Here is a 21,114-nt window from a genome sequence, read left to right on the forward strand (position 1 = left end):
CGCCTCCTGGGTTCAGGCAATTCTCCTGCCTCAGCCTCCTGAGTAGCTGGGATTACAGGCACGCGCCACGATGCCCAGCTAATTTTTTGTAATTTTAGTAGAGACGGGGTTTCACCATGTTGACCAGGATGGTCTCGATCTCTTGACCTCGTGATCCGCCCGCCTCAGCCTCCCAAAGTGCTGGGATTACAGGCTTGAGCCACCGCGCCCGGCGTGTTGCATAGTAGGTGTTTAGTGTATGTGTGTTATATGAATGGTTTCCTTTCTGCAGAAGAGAGCCGGGTGGGGAGTGTGGGATCTAACAGAATTTTGACCGTCAGCCTCTACAAGAAGCACATGGTTTGAAGGAGCCCTTCCCAGAAGGAGGCACTATTCTGAGCAAACAGCACAAATGTCCACAGTATTCCATGTTACCAATAGAGAAACAGAAGGGGTTCAGAAAAAGTAAACAAATTGGCCAGGGTCACAGATAGGAACTCATGAAGTCCAGATTCAGACTTGATTTGTGTATCTTATTTTTGGGGAGGGTAGGGGTGTTTATTTCCTGGTCATTTCTAAGAAAAGGGGCCACAACAGCAGACTTGAGTTTAATAGACTCTGGCTTATTTATGTTCTTTCCGCTTTGCCACCACATCTCATTCATCAGTGAAAGGAGCTCAGTGAAATGAAGGTCAGAAATGGGGCAGCGTAGCTTGGCAGGATGATGTCTTCAGGGAGCGCTTGATACTTGTTCAGTGTCATATTGGTGTTCAGAGATGCTAGATTGTTATATGGTCTTGGAACCTCTTAATAACTCCAGATATGAGATAAAAAGAGCTGGAAAAAATTGTTTTCCCTTCTGAGTTATTTTGGAAAGTCAAATGTAAAATATGAAACATTTTAGATTATTAAATCATTTAAATAAGCATTATTTTGCTGTATGGTCTTTCCCACTATTTTTGAAAAATGCATAAGAATAAAAGTTAATAACTGTCTTTAGGAACCACTGAATGTGAATTAGATTGTGCATGTTTGTAAATAGTTCTTAAATAATTGTAAGCATTTTGGCTTAGTGATACAGATAGGAGTTGAAAGACTTTATTAAAAAGTAATTTGTCATGAGCCAAGGTCTTTGAAGAAATGCATATGAACATTAATATTGCTACTGAATTTGGGTTATTACAAAAGGAGCCCTGTATTTAGTATCTGATGTTGGAAAGATATTTTAAAATGTTGCCAGGCAAAGAGTCGCCTGAGTTATGTGTTCTAGGAATGTGTTTGATAGCATGTGTTTTATAAGGCACAACCTTAGAGTCTATTTTCTGTAGCATGTGAAAGAAATTAGTCTGTATTTGGTAATATACCAAATAGTGTAATAGCTAGAAAAGTTGGCTTTAGCTCTTGAAAAGTCAGTTTCATGAGTCTGTGATTTATACAAAGTAACATTTTTTTTAATATGATAAAAATGAAACATCAAAGGAAGTGAAATTAACTATAGGTACTAAAATAATGAGCCTCATTAGATAAAATTGTCAGTGAATTTTTCCCATGTTGTTTAAAAACAGCTAATCACAGTTCATTTAAAAAAATTAGTTATTTCAAGCTGGGCACAGTTGGTACATGCCTGTAATCCCAGCTACTTAGAAGGCTGAGGCTGGAGGATGGCTTGAGCCCGAGAGTTGGAGGCCATGTTGGCAATATAGTGAGACTCCGTCTCTAAAAAGAAATTAAGTGGCTCAGTAATTGTAAGCCTTTTTTTCTGCCTTCACTAACATGCACAATCTGTCTTTACTAACATGCACAATCTAATTTACTAAGTAAGAGCTGCTCACTCCAGGGGAAGTGTGGTTGGTGGTAGTAGTGGTGTTTATACCAACGAAGGGCAATATGTAGTTTGAAAGAGCTTTGCCCTGAGAGTTTTGCCAGTTATTTGGTACTGTGAAAAATATCTAGTTTAGAAAACAAAATGACCTTCATTATTATTATTGTTAGGGCTTTGTTTCTGTCTTCATATTTTTGCTTTATTCTAAACAGTTAAAGCTAACTGGACTTTTTAAAGTTGGGTCACTTGTAGCCTAATTGAAACACAACATAAAATCATTTAAAAGCAAACTTAATTATTAAACTTAGGGTGTAAGTATATTTTTAGCTTTCTAGAACTGACAGTTTTGCAAGTAAACCAAATTATCTGTGATTTTTGAAATAAGAGTGATCTATTATTTAGAGCTGGGAAATATGAAATAAAAAGCTGTATGCATTTCTAGTTTTCTTTATCGTTTTTCCCTGAAAGTGTCCATGATTCTCTATGACTAGCTCTCTTTTTAGAAATCTGTGGTAGGCTATGGAATTGTTTCATCTTGGGGTCATTGTTGTTTCCTTTAGTAGATCTGAGCTCTTAGGTTTGCTAGTATTGTATTAAATAACTAGTTGTTCATCCCAGTGTCTGTGCTAAGCTCCCAGAGATGTCTGTGGCCCTGTGCAGTGGCCAAAACCAAAACTGGCTTATATGATTATTTCCAGGGGAACTGGAGCACTACCCTGGGGTTTGGAGCGTAAGGAAGGCGTTAATTGCAGCCTTTGGCACCAATTTACCCTTATGCTGTTAGGTAAATAAATCTAGGTACCAGGTCCGGTGGCCGAGCCTCTTAAGTCATCACTATCACCAGTTTCATGGCTTTGGGTGGGGGGGCCCACTTCCCAGACTCCTTGAGTCCAAGTTAAGTGTTCCTCCTTTTTTCTGTCGTTGAAACCCTCTCTCAGTAACGTGCCCTGTAGCTACTGTTGATTTCAGTTTGCCTGCAATTAGATGATTAGGTGAAGTCTGACCAAATAAATCTTTGGAATGTCCAGTTAACAAGGAGGAAATCTAAATGATACTGTTTTTGTTTTGATTTTTTTTCTTTTTTTGAAAAGAGATCATCATTCAGGTCTTTCTGAGCTAAGGCCAGACCAACACACAAAAAACGCTTGCTTTGATGAACTGAATACTGCCATTAAAAGTAAATATGGAAAGTGAACCAGACCATGAAAATGTGGAACAGAGCCTCTGTGCCAAGACTGCCGAAGAAGAGCTGAATAAGTCTTTCAATCTAGAAGCTTCACTTTCAAAATTCTCTTACATAGATCTGGACAAGGAACTGGAGTTCAAAAATGATCTGGTAAAAATTTCCACTTTTGTCAAGTGATGATGTTTAACCAGGCTTGGTTAGAGTATGCGTTATGACCCAGAGACTCTAAGCCTGTCATTTTTGCATGGGTTAATAGAAGTCTCTGTATAGTTTTTTTATTTTATTTTATTTATTTTTTTTGATACAGGGTCTGACTCTGTCGTCCAGGCTGGAGTACAATGGTGCAAACATGGCGCACTGAAGCTTCAACCTCCTGGGCTCAAGTGATCCTCCCGCCTCAGCCTCCCAAGCAGCTGGAACCATAGATGTATGCCACCACGCCCAGCTTATTTTTAATTTATTGTAGAGAGGGTATCACAGTGTCACCCAGGCTGTTCCCAAACTCTTGAACCCAAGCAGTCCTCCCTTCTTGGCCTCCCATGTGTATGGTTTTATGAGATAACATCACCCTTCATTTGGATAGTCCATTACAGTTTATGAAATGATTTGATTCATGTTGTCATTTGAGCTTCACAACTCTTACAACACTGATAATCTGTTGAATAGGTGAAGACACTGGCATGCAGCTTTGTTAAATGACCTCTCAAAGTCGTAGAGCCGGTGGTAGGTTTCTTATCTTGCACAGCATTTTTTTTCTCCCTTTGATTTAATATTATGTTAATGGATTTCTGCAAGTATGGGAATATTTAATGACAAGTTGCTTGACCTGATTATCTCTCCCCATAATTTATGAAATAACTAAGAAATGTGATGTCAGACTTTTGCTTATTGCTTATGAGTTATGTCTAAACTTAGAAAATTAGGGGTTGTCTTAGATGTTGTTTTGTCATGTTTAAGAAAGCAGATGCAAAAGTCTTTCAACAGAAGTTTTCTGGAAAGTAGGCTCATGCCTGTAATTCCAGCACTTTGGGAGGCCAAGGCAGGCAGATCACTTGCGGTCAGGAGTTCAAGACTAGCCTGGCTAAAATGGTGAAACCTGGTCGCTGCTAAAAATACAAAAAAATTTAGCCGGGCATGGTGGCAGGCGCCTGTAATCCCAGCTGCTTGGGAGGCTGAGGCAGGAGAATCACTTGAACCCAGGATTTGGAGGTTGCAGTGAGCTGAGATTGCACCATTGCACTCCAGCCTGGGTGTTACAGTGAGACTCAAAAAAAAAAGTTTTCTGGAAAGGGCTGTCAAGCTAATGTAGTTAGTGCATATTTGTCCTTGATAGTAACTGAATGTGTAGAGAGGAAATGAAACCACTCTGTAGTCTTAACTTGATTATGTCTATGGATTTTTGAGTTGATTTTGTGATCATTTTGATGGTAAGTTTGTCTTTAAATTGATGATGGTTTTAATCAGCGAAAACTCCTTGCAATTATAAGGGGAAAGGCATCATTTTGTGAGCATTATTTTTTTTTTCTTTATTTAGATTGACGACAAGGAGTTTGATATTCCTCAAGTTGATACGCCTCCAACACTGGAAAGCATACTAAATGAGGTAAGTGAATATTAATGATTACTGTCATTTCATGGCATGAATCTTAATACTTTTTGGGTTAGTGATTATACATGCACCTAGATGTGCACTATCCAGCAGGGCAGCCACTAGTTGTGTGTGTCAATTTAAAATTTAAATTAAATATAATCAAATAAAAACTTAATTCCTTGGTTACCCAAGGTACATTTCAAGTGCTCAGGAGCCACATGTGGCTGGTGGCTGCTATGTGGCTAGGGGACAGCATAGATAAAGAGTATTTCTGTCATCACAGAAAGTTCTCTTGGACAACAGTAGTCTAGTTGGAGCTTCTCAAGGGCAGAAACCATGTCTTGTTCCTCTTTAGAATCTCCATGCCCAGCACAATGCCTAATACTTGGCAGACTCTAAGATATATTTTACTGGGCCAGATGCAGTGACTCACACCTGTAATCCCAGCACTTTGGGAGGCCGAGGCAGGTGGATCACCTGAGGTCGGGAGTTTGAGACCAGCAAGACCAACATGGAGAAACCCTGTCTCTGCTAAAAATTTGAAATCAGCCAGGTGTGGTGGTGCATGCCTGTCATCCCAGCTACTCAGGAGGTTGAGGCATGAGAATTGCTTGAACCCAGGAGGTGGAGGTTGCAGTGAGCTGAGATTACACCATTGCACTCCAGCCTGGGCAACAAGAACTCTATCTAAAAAAAATAAAAGAAAATATATTAAGTAAATAGAGGTGCAAAATTTATGTCACTTTTGAAGTTTGTATTACGTGTTGCTAATTGTAAGTTTTCTCTATCACCGATATTCAAATAGCTTGCCCTCTGACACTAAAGAACATCGTGCAACCTTGTAATGAGCTTCATCACTCTTCTGTATGAAGAAAACCAATCTTTTATAGTTGATCTTATGATTACCATTTCTATTAAAAAGTTTTTCAGAGTTTTGAAATGGTGGTATTCTTTTCTCAGTTGGGAGATCAAAGCCTTTCTAAAGGGACTTTCTAATGTAAGAGTATGTGGTTGGTGAAGCATGCCTGTTTTATGTCCCCTGCATCTGCTGACAACCCTTCAACCCAGTCCTCTTCGTCTTTTAAAAACTTGCTTGTGACTTCCCTTGGAGGTTTTAGCTTCTAATTTGAGGAAGACCTTGTAACATATAAATCTATTTCAAATCCTCAGTTATGTTTTCCAAAAGCTAAGGGTGTAAAAGTTCCCTGACAGAAATGCCCATGTGTACCAAAGCTCCCAGTGAGTTGGGTCTCTGACTGTAGGATTTCTTTGCCTGTTCTTTTAGTGTTATAGGCAGCTCTTTATAGGACGCAAATGACTTTCTCTGTCAATTATATCTTTTATTTTTCTTGTATGGCTTTTATTTCTATGTTTTGCATCAGTTGGATGTTGCTGTTACTTTGAATGTATTTTAAACTTTGAATGTGTTTTAACTTCAGAAGTCTTCTGTATGTTCTGTGTTAAGACTTAGGCATATTTAGTTTTGACAAAGAAGGCTTTGGTCCATGAAAGGATATTCTGTTACAGTGAAATATCCTTTATTTACTTTCTAATGTAGAGGAAATCTTTCATTTAGAGGTGAGGAGATTAATTTTAGTCAATTTTGTTAAAATGGTCTTAATTGCATCCTCATTTCAATTATCTTATTAAGTATAAAATAAAAATCTTAGAGGATTGTGTATAAGGCCTTGTACATCATTATATAATATCAGCAAAGAAAATAATGCTCATTGGAATGAGCTGTAGTTCATCATGAAGGAAAACTGTTTTTGCACGAGAACTTTCTTATCTGTGAGTCCCAGTAAGTACAGTCATTAGTGGTTTACTAAGAAGTTAATACTGTTATCATCCTCACTAGTAGTTTAAGTGGCTGGTGTATTTAGGTCATGGTGTTAGATGTTGGGGTTATAAAGTGCTATATGACTGTCTCTGTGCTTGAGAGGGAAACGAGGCTGGGAACTGGCCAGCCTTTACACCCCCAGGGAACCAGGCAAGTCGTAAGTGGAAGAAAAAACATAGTTCAAATTGTAGACCATCATGAAGACTGTAAGGGGACTGTGGGGAGTAGTAAAGAAAATGATAGAAGAAAAAATGAAAAGGGCCGAAGTAGAAAGTGTAAATAAACCCTTTTCCCAGAATACATGGATGCATCTACTCTATAATGTTCATTAATACCAACCTGAAGGGATACTGGGAAGAAGTGAACATCCAAGTTTTGTTTTTTTCTTTTTTTGAGATGGAGTCTCACTCTGTCACTCAGGCTGGAGTGCAGTGGCACGATCTTGGCTCACTGCAGTCTCTACCTCCCGGGCAAAAGTGATTCTCCTGCCTCAGCCTCCCAAGTAGCTGGGATTACGGGCCCATGCCACCACGCCTGGCTAATTTTTGTATTTTTATCAGAGACAGGTTTTTGCCATATTAGCCAGGCTGGTCTTGAACTCCTGACCTCAAGTGATCTGTCTGCCTCGGCTTCCTAAAGTTTTGAGATTACAGGCGTGAGCCATTGTATGTGGCTGACACTTTTTAAAGTAGAAATTTAGAGATTACTGGCTGGGCGTGGTGGCTCACGCCTGTAATCCCAGCACTTTGGGAGGCCGAGGCGGGTGGATCACGAGGTCAAGAGATCGAGACCATCTTGGTCAACAAGGTGAAACCCCGTCTCTACTAAAAATACAAAAATTAGCCGGGCGTGGTGGTGCACGCTTGTAGTCCCAGATACTCGGGAGGCTGAGGCAGAAGAAATGCTTGAACCCAGGAGGCAGAGGTTGCAGTGAGCTGAGATCGTGCCATTGCACTCCAGTCTGGGTAACAAGAGCGAAACTCCGTCTCGAAAAAAAAAAAAACACAAGAAATTTAGAGATTACTGAGACATCCTAGATCTCAGAATTTAGAGTGTGAAATAATGTTACTAGGTATTGCCATCCTTTGAAACTATGCTTCTGAGATTTTTAATTTTGAAATTCCATTCTCTAACTATAACCTTTTTTCTCCACTCCCTTCCATTGAGCCTGTTTTTTTTTTGGCCTCATCAAGACCAAGTTTCTTGACCCTTTCTAATCTCCCATTCTCTGAGAATAGTCTTGGGTTTACTTCAGTGCTGCTGTTGAAATGTGCAGCCAGAAATTTCTTTCAAACTTTTCATTGAAGCATATCATGCATAGAGGAAGTTGTACAAATCATAGGTGTACTGTGTGGTGAATGTTTACAAACGGAACAACCCGTGTAACCAGAATCCAGATAAAGCAGCAAAGCATTGCTAGTACCCAAGAAACTCATCTTGTGTCCCTTCAGTACCCAAACCCAGGTTCATTACTACTCCAGCTTCCACCAGCATTGAGTAGTTTGATTGCTTTGAACTTTATGTAAGTGGAATTATATAGTATGTACTCTTCTGTTTCTGACTTCTTTCCCTCAATATTATGTTTTTAGATTTATTCATTTTTGTGTGTGTAATTAATTGTTCACTTATTCACATTGCTGTATAAAATTCTATATGAATATACCATTATTCTACTGTTGATAAGTATTTGTGTAGTTTCTAATTTCTGGCTACTATGAATGCTGCTTTAAATTTTCTTATTTATGTGTTTTCGTGTATACATACTTACACACATTTCTGCTTTTTATTTGTTTTCTTTCTTTCTTTTTTTTTTTGAGTTAGAGTCTCTCTCCATCGCCCAGGCTGGAGTGCAGTGATGCAATTGGGGCTCACTGCAACCTTCGCCTCCCGGGTTTGAGTGATGCTTGTGCCTCAGTCTCCCAAGTAGCTGGGATTACTGGTGTGCACCATCCACCTGGATATTTTTTCCTTTTCTTTTTACTAGAGATGAGGTTTTGCAGTATTGGCCAGGCTGGTCTTGAACTCCTGACCTCAGGTGATTTGCCTGCCTTGACCCCCAAAGTGCTGGGATTACAGGCATGAACCACTGTGCCCAACTTTACACACATTGCTATTGGACATATAGCTAGGAGTAGAATTAGTGGGTCATCAGGTATAGTTATATTTAGCTGTAGTGTATGTTGACACAGTTTTTCAAAGTGGTGGTACTGATACACATTTCCAGCAGCAGTATATGGGATTTCTGATTACTGCATCCTTATAAACTTTTGAATTTTTCTTTTTCACTTTCATTCTTTTTTTTTTTTTTTTTTTTTTTTTGAGACGGAGTTTCACTCTTGTTGCCCAGGCTGGAGTGCAATGGCGCGATCTCGGCTCACCGCAACCTCCGCCTCCTGGGTTCAGGCAATTCTCCTGCCTCAGCCTCCTAAGTAGCTGGGATTACAGGCACGCGCCACCACACCCAGCTAGTTTTTTGTATTTTTAGTAGAGACGGGGTTTCACCATGTTGACTAGGATGGTCTCAATCTCTTCACTTTCATTCTTAACTGGTGTGTAGTGCTATCACATCATGATTTTAACTTGAATTTCCCTGAAGACTAATGAAATTGGGTGCCTTGACATATGCTTTGACCATTTGGATATTCCTTTTGTGAATTGCCTTTTCATATAATTGGCCCACTTCTGTTGTTTTATTTTTTAAGTGATTTATAGGAGTTCTTTATATATGCTAATACAAGCCCTTTATTTGATATAATTATTGTATCTTCTTTCCTTCTGTATGTTACCTTTTCACTCTAGTAATGGTTTCTTTTGAGGAGCATAAGTTCTTAATATAGTTCAGCTTATTAAAATTTTCCATTTGTGTGTGTGTGTCTGTGTGTGTGTGTGTGTGTGTGTGTGTCCTATTTAAGAAAATTTTGCCAATTCCAAGGTAATGATGATCTCACCCTATTTTGTTCTAAAATCTTCATTGTTGTTCCTCTGATATGTAGATCTGTAATTTTTGGGTGTGGTAGTGTGAGCTCTGAGCCAGCACCATTTACTAAAAAGAGTATTCTCATCTGGTGTCACCTTTGTTATAAATCAGGTGATCAGATGTGTGTGGATCTGAGTCTGTGGGTGTGTCTGTACTTGCCTCAATCTCACATTCTGGTGATTGAATCTTTATGGTAGATCTTGCTATCTGGTAGTTTAAAATCTCCAGCTCCGATGTTATTCTTCAAAATTGCCTTACTTATTCTTGTGGGGTTTTTTTTTTTTTTTTGCATTTTCATGTAAGTTTTTGAATTAGTTTATCAGTTTACACACACACACACACACACACACACACACACATCAGCTGAAATTCGAAAGGATTGTGCAGTGTTTTCACATCAGTTTGGGGCTAATTGACATTTTTACTGTGTAGCAGTAGTTTTAAATTCAGCCTTGACATCCTCACTTCTTTTTTTCTCTTCACTCTTTCTTTCACTTATCCTGTAAGCCTGGCTTAATTCATCCGATCCATTTTCTTTAATTACGTCCCCAGGCTTCTTAAGACAGTCAAACAACATTTTGATTGACTCTCTTGCTTAAGATCTTGATGCTGCTGTTCTTATTCCTCAATTATTTCCTTCCCTTTTCCTATAGCAGTTCTTCCAATCTTTACAGCACTCAAGCAACATAATGTCTTATTGCCAGTCCTAACCCGGTTCTTAGAAGACCTCTATGTAGAGATCTCTGGAAAGCGGTTGTAAATTTGTACCTAAACCTTGAGAAATGTTGATGCTAAAGATGCAGATTTTGGAGTCATTAGATAACATGGTTCTTAAAGCTATAGATACGGATGCGCTTGCTCAAATAGGAAGTACATGAAATAGGAAGAGAAGAAAAGAGCTTAGAATAGAATCCTGGGGACAATCGTATTTAAAGGTTAGGCTGAGAAGAAGCTAGGGCATGGGACTAATAGGAGGATGCGTAAGTTATCAGAGAACCAGGAAGGAGAGATGTACCAAAAACCAAAGGAAAAGAAGGTTAAAGATGGAGTGAATGAGCCAGGCATGGTGGCATGCACCTGGAGCTCAGCTCCGTAGAGGCTGGCGTGGAGGACTGCCTGAGCCCAGGAATTTGGAGCTGCAGTGAGCTGTGATTGCACTACTGCACGCCAGCCTGGGCGACAAGGAATGGTCAACAGGGTTAAATGATGCCCGGAGGACAAGAATGTGCTCACAGAAAGCAGGCAGGTGGATTTGGCTAGTCACGTCAGCAAGACCAGTAGGAGCTTGTAATGAGGGGAGAGAGTTGAGGTTGTGAGTGGAGGTTACTCTCTGAAGCACATTGATTGGAAATGGTAAGTCAGAAGGTAGTCCAGCTGAAAGACATGGTGAGATATCATTGTCTGATGTCTTTGTCACTTAGAATCAGCTTGTGCAAAGCCAAATTCCTCATCCCGCTTTATCTGCCATTTGTCTGCTTTCTCATTTCAGTGAGTAGAGTCAGCTTTGCTTAGTTGTTCGGGCTGGGAACCCTGTACTCTTCTTTGACTTCTCCCTTGCCTCTCCTCCCATCCCTGCCCCTACTCTACCCCCCATTCAAAGGGCAACCAGAGACATGTGAGTTTTTCTCAGTAATGTGTGTTGTCATTCCCTCTGTTGACCTCTTCTCTTGTTTTTCCGTGATAGTGCAGTAGCCCTCTTACTGGTCCTTAAAGTCATGTTCTCTCCTCTCATCCATTCTTCATACTGCCCCACTTCTCTTTCAAAACATGGTCCCCATCATGTCTTTCCACTTTTTAAAAATGTCAATTGCATTCCCACTGCCTACTATATATAGTATACTAAATATTTATTAAACCAGAACTGATTATGTGTCAGGCATTATACTAGGCACGAGGGGTTCAGTGGTGAACAGGATAGACGTGGGCCCTGCTGCCATCTAGTGTAATGGGATACAAGGCTTTTTATGGTTTGGGTACCAGCTTATCTTTCTAGGGTCATCTCCAACTTCTGCTTATATCCTCCAGACATTTTGGACTACTACTTTTCCCATGGGCAAAGTCTGTGTTGTGAAATCACTGTGTCTTTCCATGCTGTTTTCTACCCAGAATGCCTTTCTGCTGTATACTTGTCTACTGTTTTTTCATAGTAGACCATTTATAGTCAGATGGTGTTTGTTTTCTTCAAATAAGCCATTGGCTGTTAGTTAACTGCTAAATCATCTGTAAAAGCTTGATTTTTAAGAAATACTCTACAGTTAATGATAATCCACGTAACTGCTCCTGCTTCTTCCTGCTACAAGAAAGAAGTTTTGGGGGTGAATTCTGTGTAGAGAGAGAGAGAGATCTATCTAGAATTTAATACTACTAATTTTGTATGGTGCCTTTCAGTTCAATAAGAATGCATGGAATAGAGGTGAAAAGCAGAAATAAGCACTTGTGTGCTCTGCAGAAACCATTCATGCCTGGCTTACTTCCTAGAGTATTTGGATTTTGAATGTATTGATTTATCTTCTTCCACTTTAGACTGATGACGAAGATGAGTCTTTTGTTCTTGAGGACCCCACATTGTTAAACATTGATACTATTGATTCTCACTCCTATGATACATCATCTGTGGCAAGCTCAGATAGTGGTGACAGGACCAACTTAAAAAGGTAGGTATTCATATCAGTCATACTTGCTTACAGTTGAAGTGTTTGATTGTTTGAAATGTAGTGTACTCTTTAAAGCACGATATGGTCTGTGGAAGCCCTGCATGGGAAGTAGAAGGTCCACCTGTGTGGATATAATATTTTGAAGATTTTGACACCATTGAAGAAGAATGTAAAAGGGTAGGTGCTATGACCACTGTCTGAACTCTCAGTAGGAAGCCATAATGACAGCCAGGGAGTCCGGGAAGCAGTAGAGCCCTTGGAGGAAGCACGGATCAAACCTGGCACACTGTCTGTGATGGAAACACACAGCTGGGTTCACTACCCTCCCATTCCATGCACCCTCCCGCACCTCCCTGCCACCTGCATACAGATCGGCCTGCCTTCATTCTCTTGGAGTGGGTTCAGAGAATCACAGAGATGATTAAAAATTTGGGAAATGGACTTGTAACCCTAAGTAACTTAAATTTGGGCTGCTTTTCACCTTCAGATTTCTTGGAGAGAATATGAAAAGGAAAGAGAAGTAGAGGAATCATAATAGAAATACATGATTGAATTCATGTGTAACTTCAGTATTGATAAAGTAATCTATTTTTCTTCTTCAATTTTGCCTGTGTCAATGCTCTTTCCTTTGGGTTCTCTCTTGTGGGATAGATGTCGTTGCTGTTTATATTAAACCAGGGGTCCCCAAACTTTTTACACAGGGGGCCAGTTCACCGTCCCTCAGACCATTGGAGGGCCGCCACATACTGTGCTCCTCTCACTGACCACCAGTGAAAGAGGTGCCCCTTCCTGAAGTGCGGCGGTGGGGGGGCTGGATAAATGGCCTCAGGGGGCCGCATGCGGCCTGCGGGCCATTGTTTGGGGATGCCTGTATTAAACTGTTTAGCCCTGTGTTCTTCAAATAGTTAAATGTTTTTGATGATCTGGTCACTACCTGCTTAAAAGGTATGGTGTCATCTTGTCACCTGCATGATAAAGCCAGAACTCGCGTACGTGGCCTCATCTGGACTGTGCCCACCGTCTGACCTGGTCTGTAAGCACTCTCACCTCAGGCCTCCCAGCCGCACCTTTGGTGTGTGTGCACCCCAGACACACTGCACACCTTCACATCTTCACATTTCTGCTCCTGCTTTTCCCTGACAGACTCCTAGTCCTCCATCAAGGTCAAATCAGTCATCTTCTCTCTCTTTTTTTTTTCTTTTGTGTTTTTGAGACAGAGTCTTGTTCTGTTGCCCAGGATAGAGTCCAGTGGCATGATCTCGACTCACTGCAACTTCCGCCTCTGGAGTTCAAGCGATTCTTCTGCCTCAGCCTCCCAAGTAGCTGGGACTACAGGCGTGCGCCGCCATGCCCAGCTAATTTTTTGTATTTTTAGGAGAGACGGGATTTCACCTTATTGGTTGGGCTGGTCTTGAACTCCTGACCTTGTGATCTGCCCACCTTGGCCTCCCAAAGTGCTGGGGTTACAAGCATGAGCCACTATGCCCGGTTCATCTTCTCTTTTCTATAGCTATCCCTAATATCCCCCAAAAAACAGAATTAAACTGTTCTTCATTTGCATTTATGTGGTACTTAATTCATATTTCTAGTCTAACATTTATCCTTCAAGAGTTATTTATCAGCCTCTCTAGCTAAGCTATGAGATCCTTGACAGTAGTAACTGTGATTTTATTATTTTTGTATTTCCAGAGCATACTTCTAGTCATACAGAGTAGGTGCTCAGTAATGTTGGATAAAAGTTTAAGTTACTTTTTTGTGTGATGATGAGTAGAGGGGGAATTGAGGAGGTGGTTGGTTGGAGAATGAGAGGGTAGTCATAGGAGGAGCAGCGCAGGGAAGGTGAGCAAGGGTAGGCAGGCAGAAGAGGTGATACGGACTCAGGCAGGAGGAGTGCTCTGTAGGCAGCCTTCTGGAGGGCATCAGAACCCACTGCTGCATTACCTCAGGTGGGCATGGAGCAGTTTGAATCCCTGAGAAAGGAATGGCCATTTTATTCATTTTCCTGCTTGTGCTGCTTTGAGGTTCAAGGTGGGTTTAATACATTTTAAGGTGGAATGGTTAGATTCTTCATACCTCTTTTAGAAGCAGATCTAACAAATTACATAAGTGTTGTCTTCTGCTTTCTGTGTGTGTGTGTTTTCTTTCAAAGCATTGGGACCTTGCCTTTTCACTTTTTTTAGTCTTTTCAAATGCTTTTCTTTTTCTTTCTTTTTTTTTTTTTTTTTTAGGAAGAAGAAATTACTTGATTCTTTTTCACTCCATGGATCAGTGATGCGACATTCACTTTTGAAGGGAATTTCTGCCCAGATAGTGTCTGCAGCTGTAAGTATTCTGGTTTTTCCCTTCAGCTTTATAACCTGCAATGGCATAATGAAGAAGGAATGAGCATAAAACAAAACACAGCACTTCTCTTGGCCCGAGGGTTCAGAAAAATACAATCTGGCTTTCATGGTTTTTGTGTGATGATTTTTGACTCATAAGACGTGGCTACATGTCTTGACATAGACATTAGTCTGAAAATAAAGCTCAGCTCAGAATCTAGGCTGTGCCTAAATGAAATATGGCATTAAGCCCCAAATCAATACTATCTGCATTTTCTTTACATTCTTTTTCAGTTTAGTTGCTATCTTGTGTATTTGTTGAGATTGTTTGTTTTTTGACTCTTTTCATATGGAGAAATGATGATCAGAATCTTTTTACAATGTTTTTTTTTTTATAATTCACAAAAATATTTTCATGTACCTTATTTCATTTATTCTTACAACTTGGAAAGTAGATAAAGCCATATTCTGTTTTACAGATGAGAAGATAGCCTGAGAATGGTGTTATTAATTTGCCTTAGATCATTCTGCTAGGAGGTAGCAAGGCACTTATTCACAACTGGGGTTTCTGGCTTCAGCTGTGGTGTCTCTGTTGTGAAATGGAGGTGGCATTGGTGAACGTGCCCAATGTGTGAAACGGCCGGAACAGAACATCTGTGGCCTTTTTTCAAAATTATTCAGAGCGCTGGGTTAATGTAAACAATATTTAATGGTCCATAGACAGCAGAACTTTTCCTTTGACGCTATCAGACTTTTCTTCTGACCTCAAAGCCCAGAGTTTTACGTAGCCTTTCAGTTTTGGTTTTCTAAATTCAATGTATACATTCTCTATATAATGATAATGACAGATTTATACTCCAGGAAGTTTGATGTGTCTTTATGTACTTTTTGGGGCATTTAATTGGCATTTTGCATATTCAAGTTGGACAAGAGATAAAACTTTGTATTTTTCAAGAGGGTGAGAGATTGCTATAGAATTATGAGATACTACAATTGCACTTCAATTTTCAGGTTAATCAGAAAAAGCCCTGCGTGCAGATACCAAAAAAAAAAAAAAAAAAAAAAAACGTATTTGCTATGACAGTCGGTGTATCCTGACCTAGCTCATATATCATGAAGTCAATTTAAATAGAGAGATGCTCAAGCCATGGAGAAAACCTGGGCAATTGTTCTTCCTCTTTTAGATGGAGAGTAACTCATAGTTGCTAGAATGGGAACCACCTGTTGAGGATTACATTTCCATGACGTTTACTGAATTTAATCCTTATGTAGGTGATGAAATTAATTCCTTTCAAAATCAAGATGAACCAGAACAGTCATTTGACCCACCTGTGCAGTTTTAAAAATATTTTGAATAACGGAGACTGAGCTGAAACTCAGACTCTGAGCAATGATTAGATAAATCTGTTTTTGAAAAGGGTTTCTCCTTCCCCTTGAAGAGGAGGAGAACTTCTAATAAATCCCAGAGTGTTTGCATTCTGTTTTTATTTCATTGCTATGGCTGAGCTCCTTTGGTATGTTAAAATGAAAACTGCCTTTCCTGTGACAGTCATCATACGGTGCCTTCCTATTTTTGGATTACCAGCTCCATTTAAATTGTATGCTTTCCTGTGATGGTTGGTTTATTAACATGTAAAGCTAGTTGTATTTTTGGCTATTTCTCCCTGAATAATTGCTCAATAGCGCCTTCAGCCATGTAGTTAGTGATGTTGTTAGGGCTGATTTGGGTCTTGATCATCACAGTTTTGGGGTTCATGCATGGAAAACACTGAGGAGAGATGAAATTTTTAGAGTTGTGAAGCTTATTTTTAAATTTGGAATCCTTTTCAAACTAATATGACGTGACTATACTTTAAAATAATTCAAAGTAATTTTTTAAGGGTCTTTATTACTTTTATGATCAACTTTAAGATACTAGAGATACATTAGTGTAGTGTTTTTTCTCAAAATGCATCCACTGTATAAGAATCTCCTAGGATGCTGATTAAATTGCAGGTTCCTGGGGCTCATCCCAGATCTACTAAATCCCAGGCATACAGGCATCTCAGGTGCTTCTCATGGTTTTGGCTGTTGAGACCCACTACACACAGATATTTCAACAGCAGTACTAAAATTCTCTAATGTCTACAGTGCTTCCAAACATCTGTGTTTTTTTAGCTTTTGAAGTCACGTGATTTCTGATTTCATTATTCAGGTTCTATTTTGAATCCAGAACAGTCCTATGAGTAACATGGTTTTGTTAAAGTGTTAGAAGAAGAACCAATTGGTTTACGTTGTTTCGCTTCAAGTCAGTTTCCAAGAACTTACTGACAACATTAAGTGAGGTCTTACTAGAGTTTAAGACCTTCATCTCCTGTCCTGTGTTTCTTTTTCTCTGTCTAGATGCAGATCCGTCATTGATGAAATACGCTTCTTAATTGCCGAGCGTTATGTTAGGCACACTTGACTCTCACATATATACACACAAAGTCGGACACATGCTGCCATCCAGAGCATCGTGTATAGCAGCCTTGATCTTTGTTTTTCTCATGTTTCCGTGTACTGGAGTTAAGTTTAAGTTGGTTCTCAGGAAGCTCTACAGAGTTGGTGAAACAGATTCAGCTTTTTGAGAGGATAGTAATTGACCACACTGACAAGGACAGACATAAGAAAATGTGGAAGTGCTAAAAGAAGCCTGTCCTGGGAACTGGAAGCTCTGAGTTTCAGGCATAGTTCTACCACTTAACGGAGTACCCTTGGTCACGTCAGTTAAACTCTTGGAAATGTCTGTTTTTTAAATCTGGAAAATCAGCACAATACTACCCATTCTAGACATCTCTCCTGGGTTGAGAATCAAGCAGTGTAGTATCTGTATATGCAAGCTCTTTGCTACTGCAGTACTGCGTCACTACAAACTCAGGATTATTTGAAGCTATGTAAGCTTAGAATTGATAGTCTTACATATTTATTTCATTCTTCACATTTAATTTTGATCCTCAGGACAGCTCATTGAGGTAAATAGGGCAGTATTTGCTATTTCTTTGAACAGGTGACAAGGCTAATGTTCAGAAAAGTTAGGTGACTTTCGAATGCCACATAGCTTCTGATAAGGAGCTGGGACTAGCACTTCTTTATGATGTTTTATTTTCTTATCTTGAGAACTGACTTAATATACCCTGTTGGGGTTTATTTAGGGGTTATTGGGTAATCGCTAGATAGGAAAGTCCTACTTAGTAGTAGAAACATTTTTAGCCTGTTTACTTTCCTCCAGTCTTTATAAACTCCTGCAGTCTTGTCCCCATAGTACTTACGGTTTATTCAAATTATAGAAAATGGAACAGCTTTCCTCTTTTTCTTTTGCATTGCCATTATAATCAGTACCCTTCCCGAGGCATCCGATGTACTCAGTAAAATAAAACAATCCTCTTTCATCCCCTTTGTATTTTGTTGCTATATTTATAGCTTTTGTGATTTCTCTTAGTTGGGGGCAAAAATAAAGGTTCCACCTCTTATCTAAATTGATTTGGAACAAAGTGTATGTAAAGCAAGAGCCTTATACCATTTTCTGTATTTTTTAAATACTTTCTTTAAAATTTCATTTAGGACAAAGTAGATGCTGGCTTGCCTACAGCAATTGTAAGTATACTTTAACTTTGTAAAGGTAAGCTTTTTATTTGGTTGGGGTTTCATAGATGTATTATTGCATTGCTCAAGGTGTTACATAAATTATTATGATAAATTCATAATATTATGATAATAAATTCAAAATTATTATGATAATAAATTCATTTTACGGCCAGTAATTGGGTCTAACATCTGTCCGTGTTGCGTCCTTTCTTTTTTCCTAAGATTTTGTTACTTTTTAGGCTTCTGTTAGAGAAGCAGATAATGGGGTAGTATTAGCTTTCTCCAGGTTTGTTTGTTCGTGGTACCACCCTGCCCAGGTAAATTTGCTGCTTCTGCGATTTGGCTCCCCTTCCACCAGGAGTGGAAAGCATCATTTGATGGAATCACTTTGTGGAAAATAGTACATTTAACAGCTCTGGATTCCGTCGCCAGGCTTGCCAACTAGAACCGTGTTGGAGTATTGCAGAGAACTAGTGCACGTGGAAAGCACACTGGCACTCTCTCTTCTTGTCTTCCTCCAGCGCCTCTTGTAGCCTTCCTTTTAGTCATTTGGTGAGGAAGTGGGTGAGTTTTGAACATTTTGGATACCTTCAGGCTCCTGTGGATAAACTAGAGAAGTGTGTTCTCACCTCTTCCCCACACCTTGTAGGAAGCTGTTGGTTGAGCAGCATAGTGCTTCTTAATTTGCCTGGACCCCTGATTTTTTAGTGGAAAGTTGCTTTAGAGGAAGCCGAGTGGCACGTTATTGCCTGTAATGTTGAACATATGATATTTTGATAGTGTCACTCTTAGAGTAAATTTAGAGGGATTCTCAGAAATAAAATGTCCTGAGTTTCATTTCCCGTTTTGCCTCCCGGATGAAACTCTTCTTATGTATAATAGTTTGAATGTCATCTGGTGCCTAGAGGAAGGCAGGCCAACAAATTCAACCCTGATTGTTTCAAGATTCTTCATGTAATATCTTCAATGTCATCTTCCTTTTGTTTTCAGGCAGTGTCCAGTCTGATAGCAGTGGGTACATCTCATGGATTGGCTTTAATATTTGGTAAATTTTCTAAGTGCTTTCCTGCTTTTAAATATTAAGTGTCCTTTGGGTTTTATAATGTTCTTTAATCACAGTTTATATAGTATACTTTATTTTTTTGAACAAAACCAGAAAAACTTGAAAAGTAGCGGTCAATTTTTTTTTTTTTTTTTTTTTGAGATAGAGTCTTGCTCTGTAGCCATGCTGGAGTATAACAGTGCAATCTTGGCTCACTGCAGCCTCTGACTCCCTGGTTCAAGCGATTCTCCCGCCATAGCCTCCCAAGTAGCTGGGATTACAGGCATGTGCCACCACGCCCAGCTGACTTTTTGTATTTTTAGTAGAGACGGGGTTTCACCATGTTGGCCAGGCTGGTCTCGATCTCCTGACCTCATGATCCGCCTGCCTCGGCCTCCCAAAGTGCTGGGATTACAGGCGTGAGTCAACCGCGCCCAGCCTAATATTTTTATGGCTAAGAGTTATTTGACTCACATCTTTGTTTTGCTGCTTATTGCAAGTTTATTTTCTTCTTCACGAATTTATAAACTGTCACATCTATTGACTCTCTCTGCAAACCTAGAGAAAAAGAATAAAGTTGAAAGGAACCTGGGGTTATCATCCCATCTGCCTCCAATTGGTGGTGGTGGAGATTTTTGATTCTGAATCCTGTTTTAATAGTGGATATTCTAAAAGATCTTCAGGAAAACAACTTCCCCAGGCTTTCTCAGGAATTTCAGGAGCTCTCACTGACAATGAGCTCTTTTTTATTTCCATTGTAAATTGCTCTAAACTGACAGTTTTTTGGCCTGAAATCACATTGCTTTTTTGGTTGAAAAGAGAACTAGTTTTGTTTGTGTAGCAGAAGATAGTTGTATTTTCTCATTTTTTTTTTCTACCTGAGACTAAACAACTGTAGTTTCATTAAACCTTCTTTGCTTTTGAATTTGATGTATGAGTGGAATATTTTGTTCTTTTTTTTTTTTTTTAATTTAAAAACTATCGATTGTTGAGGCCAGGCACGGTGGCTCATGCACTTAATCCCAGCACTTTGGGAAGCCAAGACAGGTGGATCACCTGAGGTCAGGAGCACGAGACCAGTCTAGCCAACATGGTGAAACCCCATCTCTACTGAAAAAAAAAAAATAAGTACAAAAAATTAGCTGGGTGTGGTGCTGGCACCTGTAATCCCGGCTACTTGGGAGGCTGAGGCAGGAGAATTGCTTGAACCTGGGAGGTGGAGGTGGCAGTGAGCCAAGATCACGAGATGCACTTCAGCTTGGGTGACAGAGTGAGACACTGTCTCAAATAAATAAATAAAAATTAAAAATTAAAAAATAATTTTTTTGAGACAGCGTCTCGCTCTGTCACCAATAAATAAATAAATAAAAATTAAAAATTAAAAAATAAAAACGATTAGTTTTTTTGGGGAGGGTTATTTTTAGTGTTCTCTTCTGGATATTAAGTCATTTCATCTCTGTTAAATGGAAGTCCTGATGACACTGTATTTAGTAAGAAATCTACAGGATATTTTATAAGGATTACCTGAGAATACTTAATAGCAGAACCACAATTTAATTTCTGTGGCGTCTCGCATCCTTGTTTACCATATGAATGGATAACTAGTTATTTTCTCTTGGTTTTGAATGGTTTGACTTACTATTATAACTTTTGTTTTATGACAAAAGCTTTATTTAAAATGTAATTGTAAAACGTAGTCTTTTCAAAGGTAATTGATTTAAATAATAGAGTTTTATTGTTTCGGGACCAGGAGAGTAGAAACAAAATTATAATTCTTTTGAAAGAACTTAGAATTGATTGAAAAAGACTTTTGAAAACCTCTATAGTTGATATATATTCATAGTAGAAAATTCAGAAAATACAGATGAGCGAAAAGTTGAAGATGTACCAAGTCCTGCCATCCAGGAATAATCCCTAACATTTTTGTATATAACCTTTTAGTCTTTTTTCTGTACCTGTATATGTGTATATATATATCCTCAAATGGGATCATGTTAATTTGTAACCTGCTTTTTATGATCATAAATATATTTTCATGCAATTATGTATTTTGTCTGTAACATCATTTTTAATGTCTGCATCAGGCGTCCCCAAAC

The 21,114-nt window shown here is 39.2% G+C and overlaps 1 protein-coding gene across 10 annotated transcripts in view; it reads left to right on the top strand.

The window, feature by feature from the left end:
* The window catches only part of VPS8 (VPS8 subunit of CORVET complex), a 363,874-nt gene that overhangs the window by 115,111 nt on the left and 227,649 nt on the right, over positions 1-21,114 (top strand). For all 10 annotated transcript variants that reach the window (XM_074404642.1, XM_074404643.1, XM_074404644.1 and 7 more), the window contains 6 exons: positions 2,893-3,137; positions 4,522-4,590; positions 11,919-12,049; positions 14,278-14,371; positions 17,953-17,985; positions 18,967-19,021. In XM_074404642.1, coding sequence (XP_074260743.1) covers positions 2,985-3,137; positions 4,522-4,590; positions 11,919-12,049; positions 14,278-14,371; positions 17,953-17,985; positions 18,967-19,021 — 535 coding nt within the window. In that variant the 5' untranslated portion in view covers positions 2,893-2,984. The remainder of the gene's footprint in view (positions 1-2,892; positions 3,138-4,521; positions 4,591-11,918; positions 12,050-14,277; positions 14,372-17,952; positions 17,986-18,966; positions 19,022-21,114) is intronic.

Source organism: Saimiri boliviensis, chromosome 8 (genome assembly GCF_048565385.1).
Source record: "Saimiri boliviensis isolate mSaiBol1 chromosome 8, mSaiBol1.pri, whole genome shotgun sequence".
NCBI lineage: Eukaryota > Metazoa > Chordata > Mammalia > Primates > Cebidae > Saimiri > Saimiri boliviensis.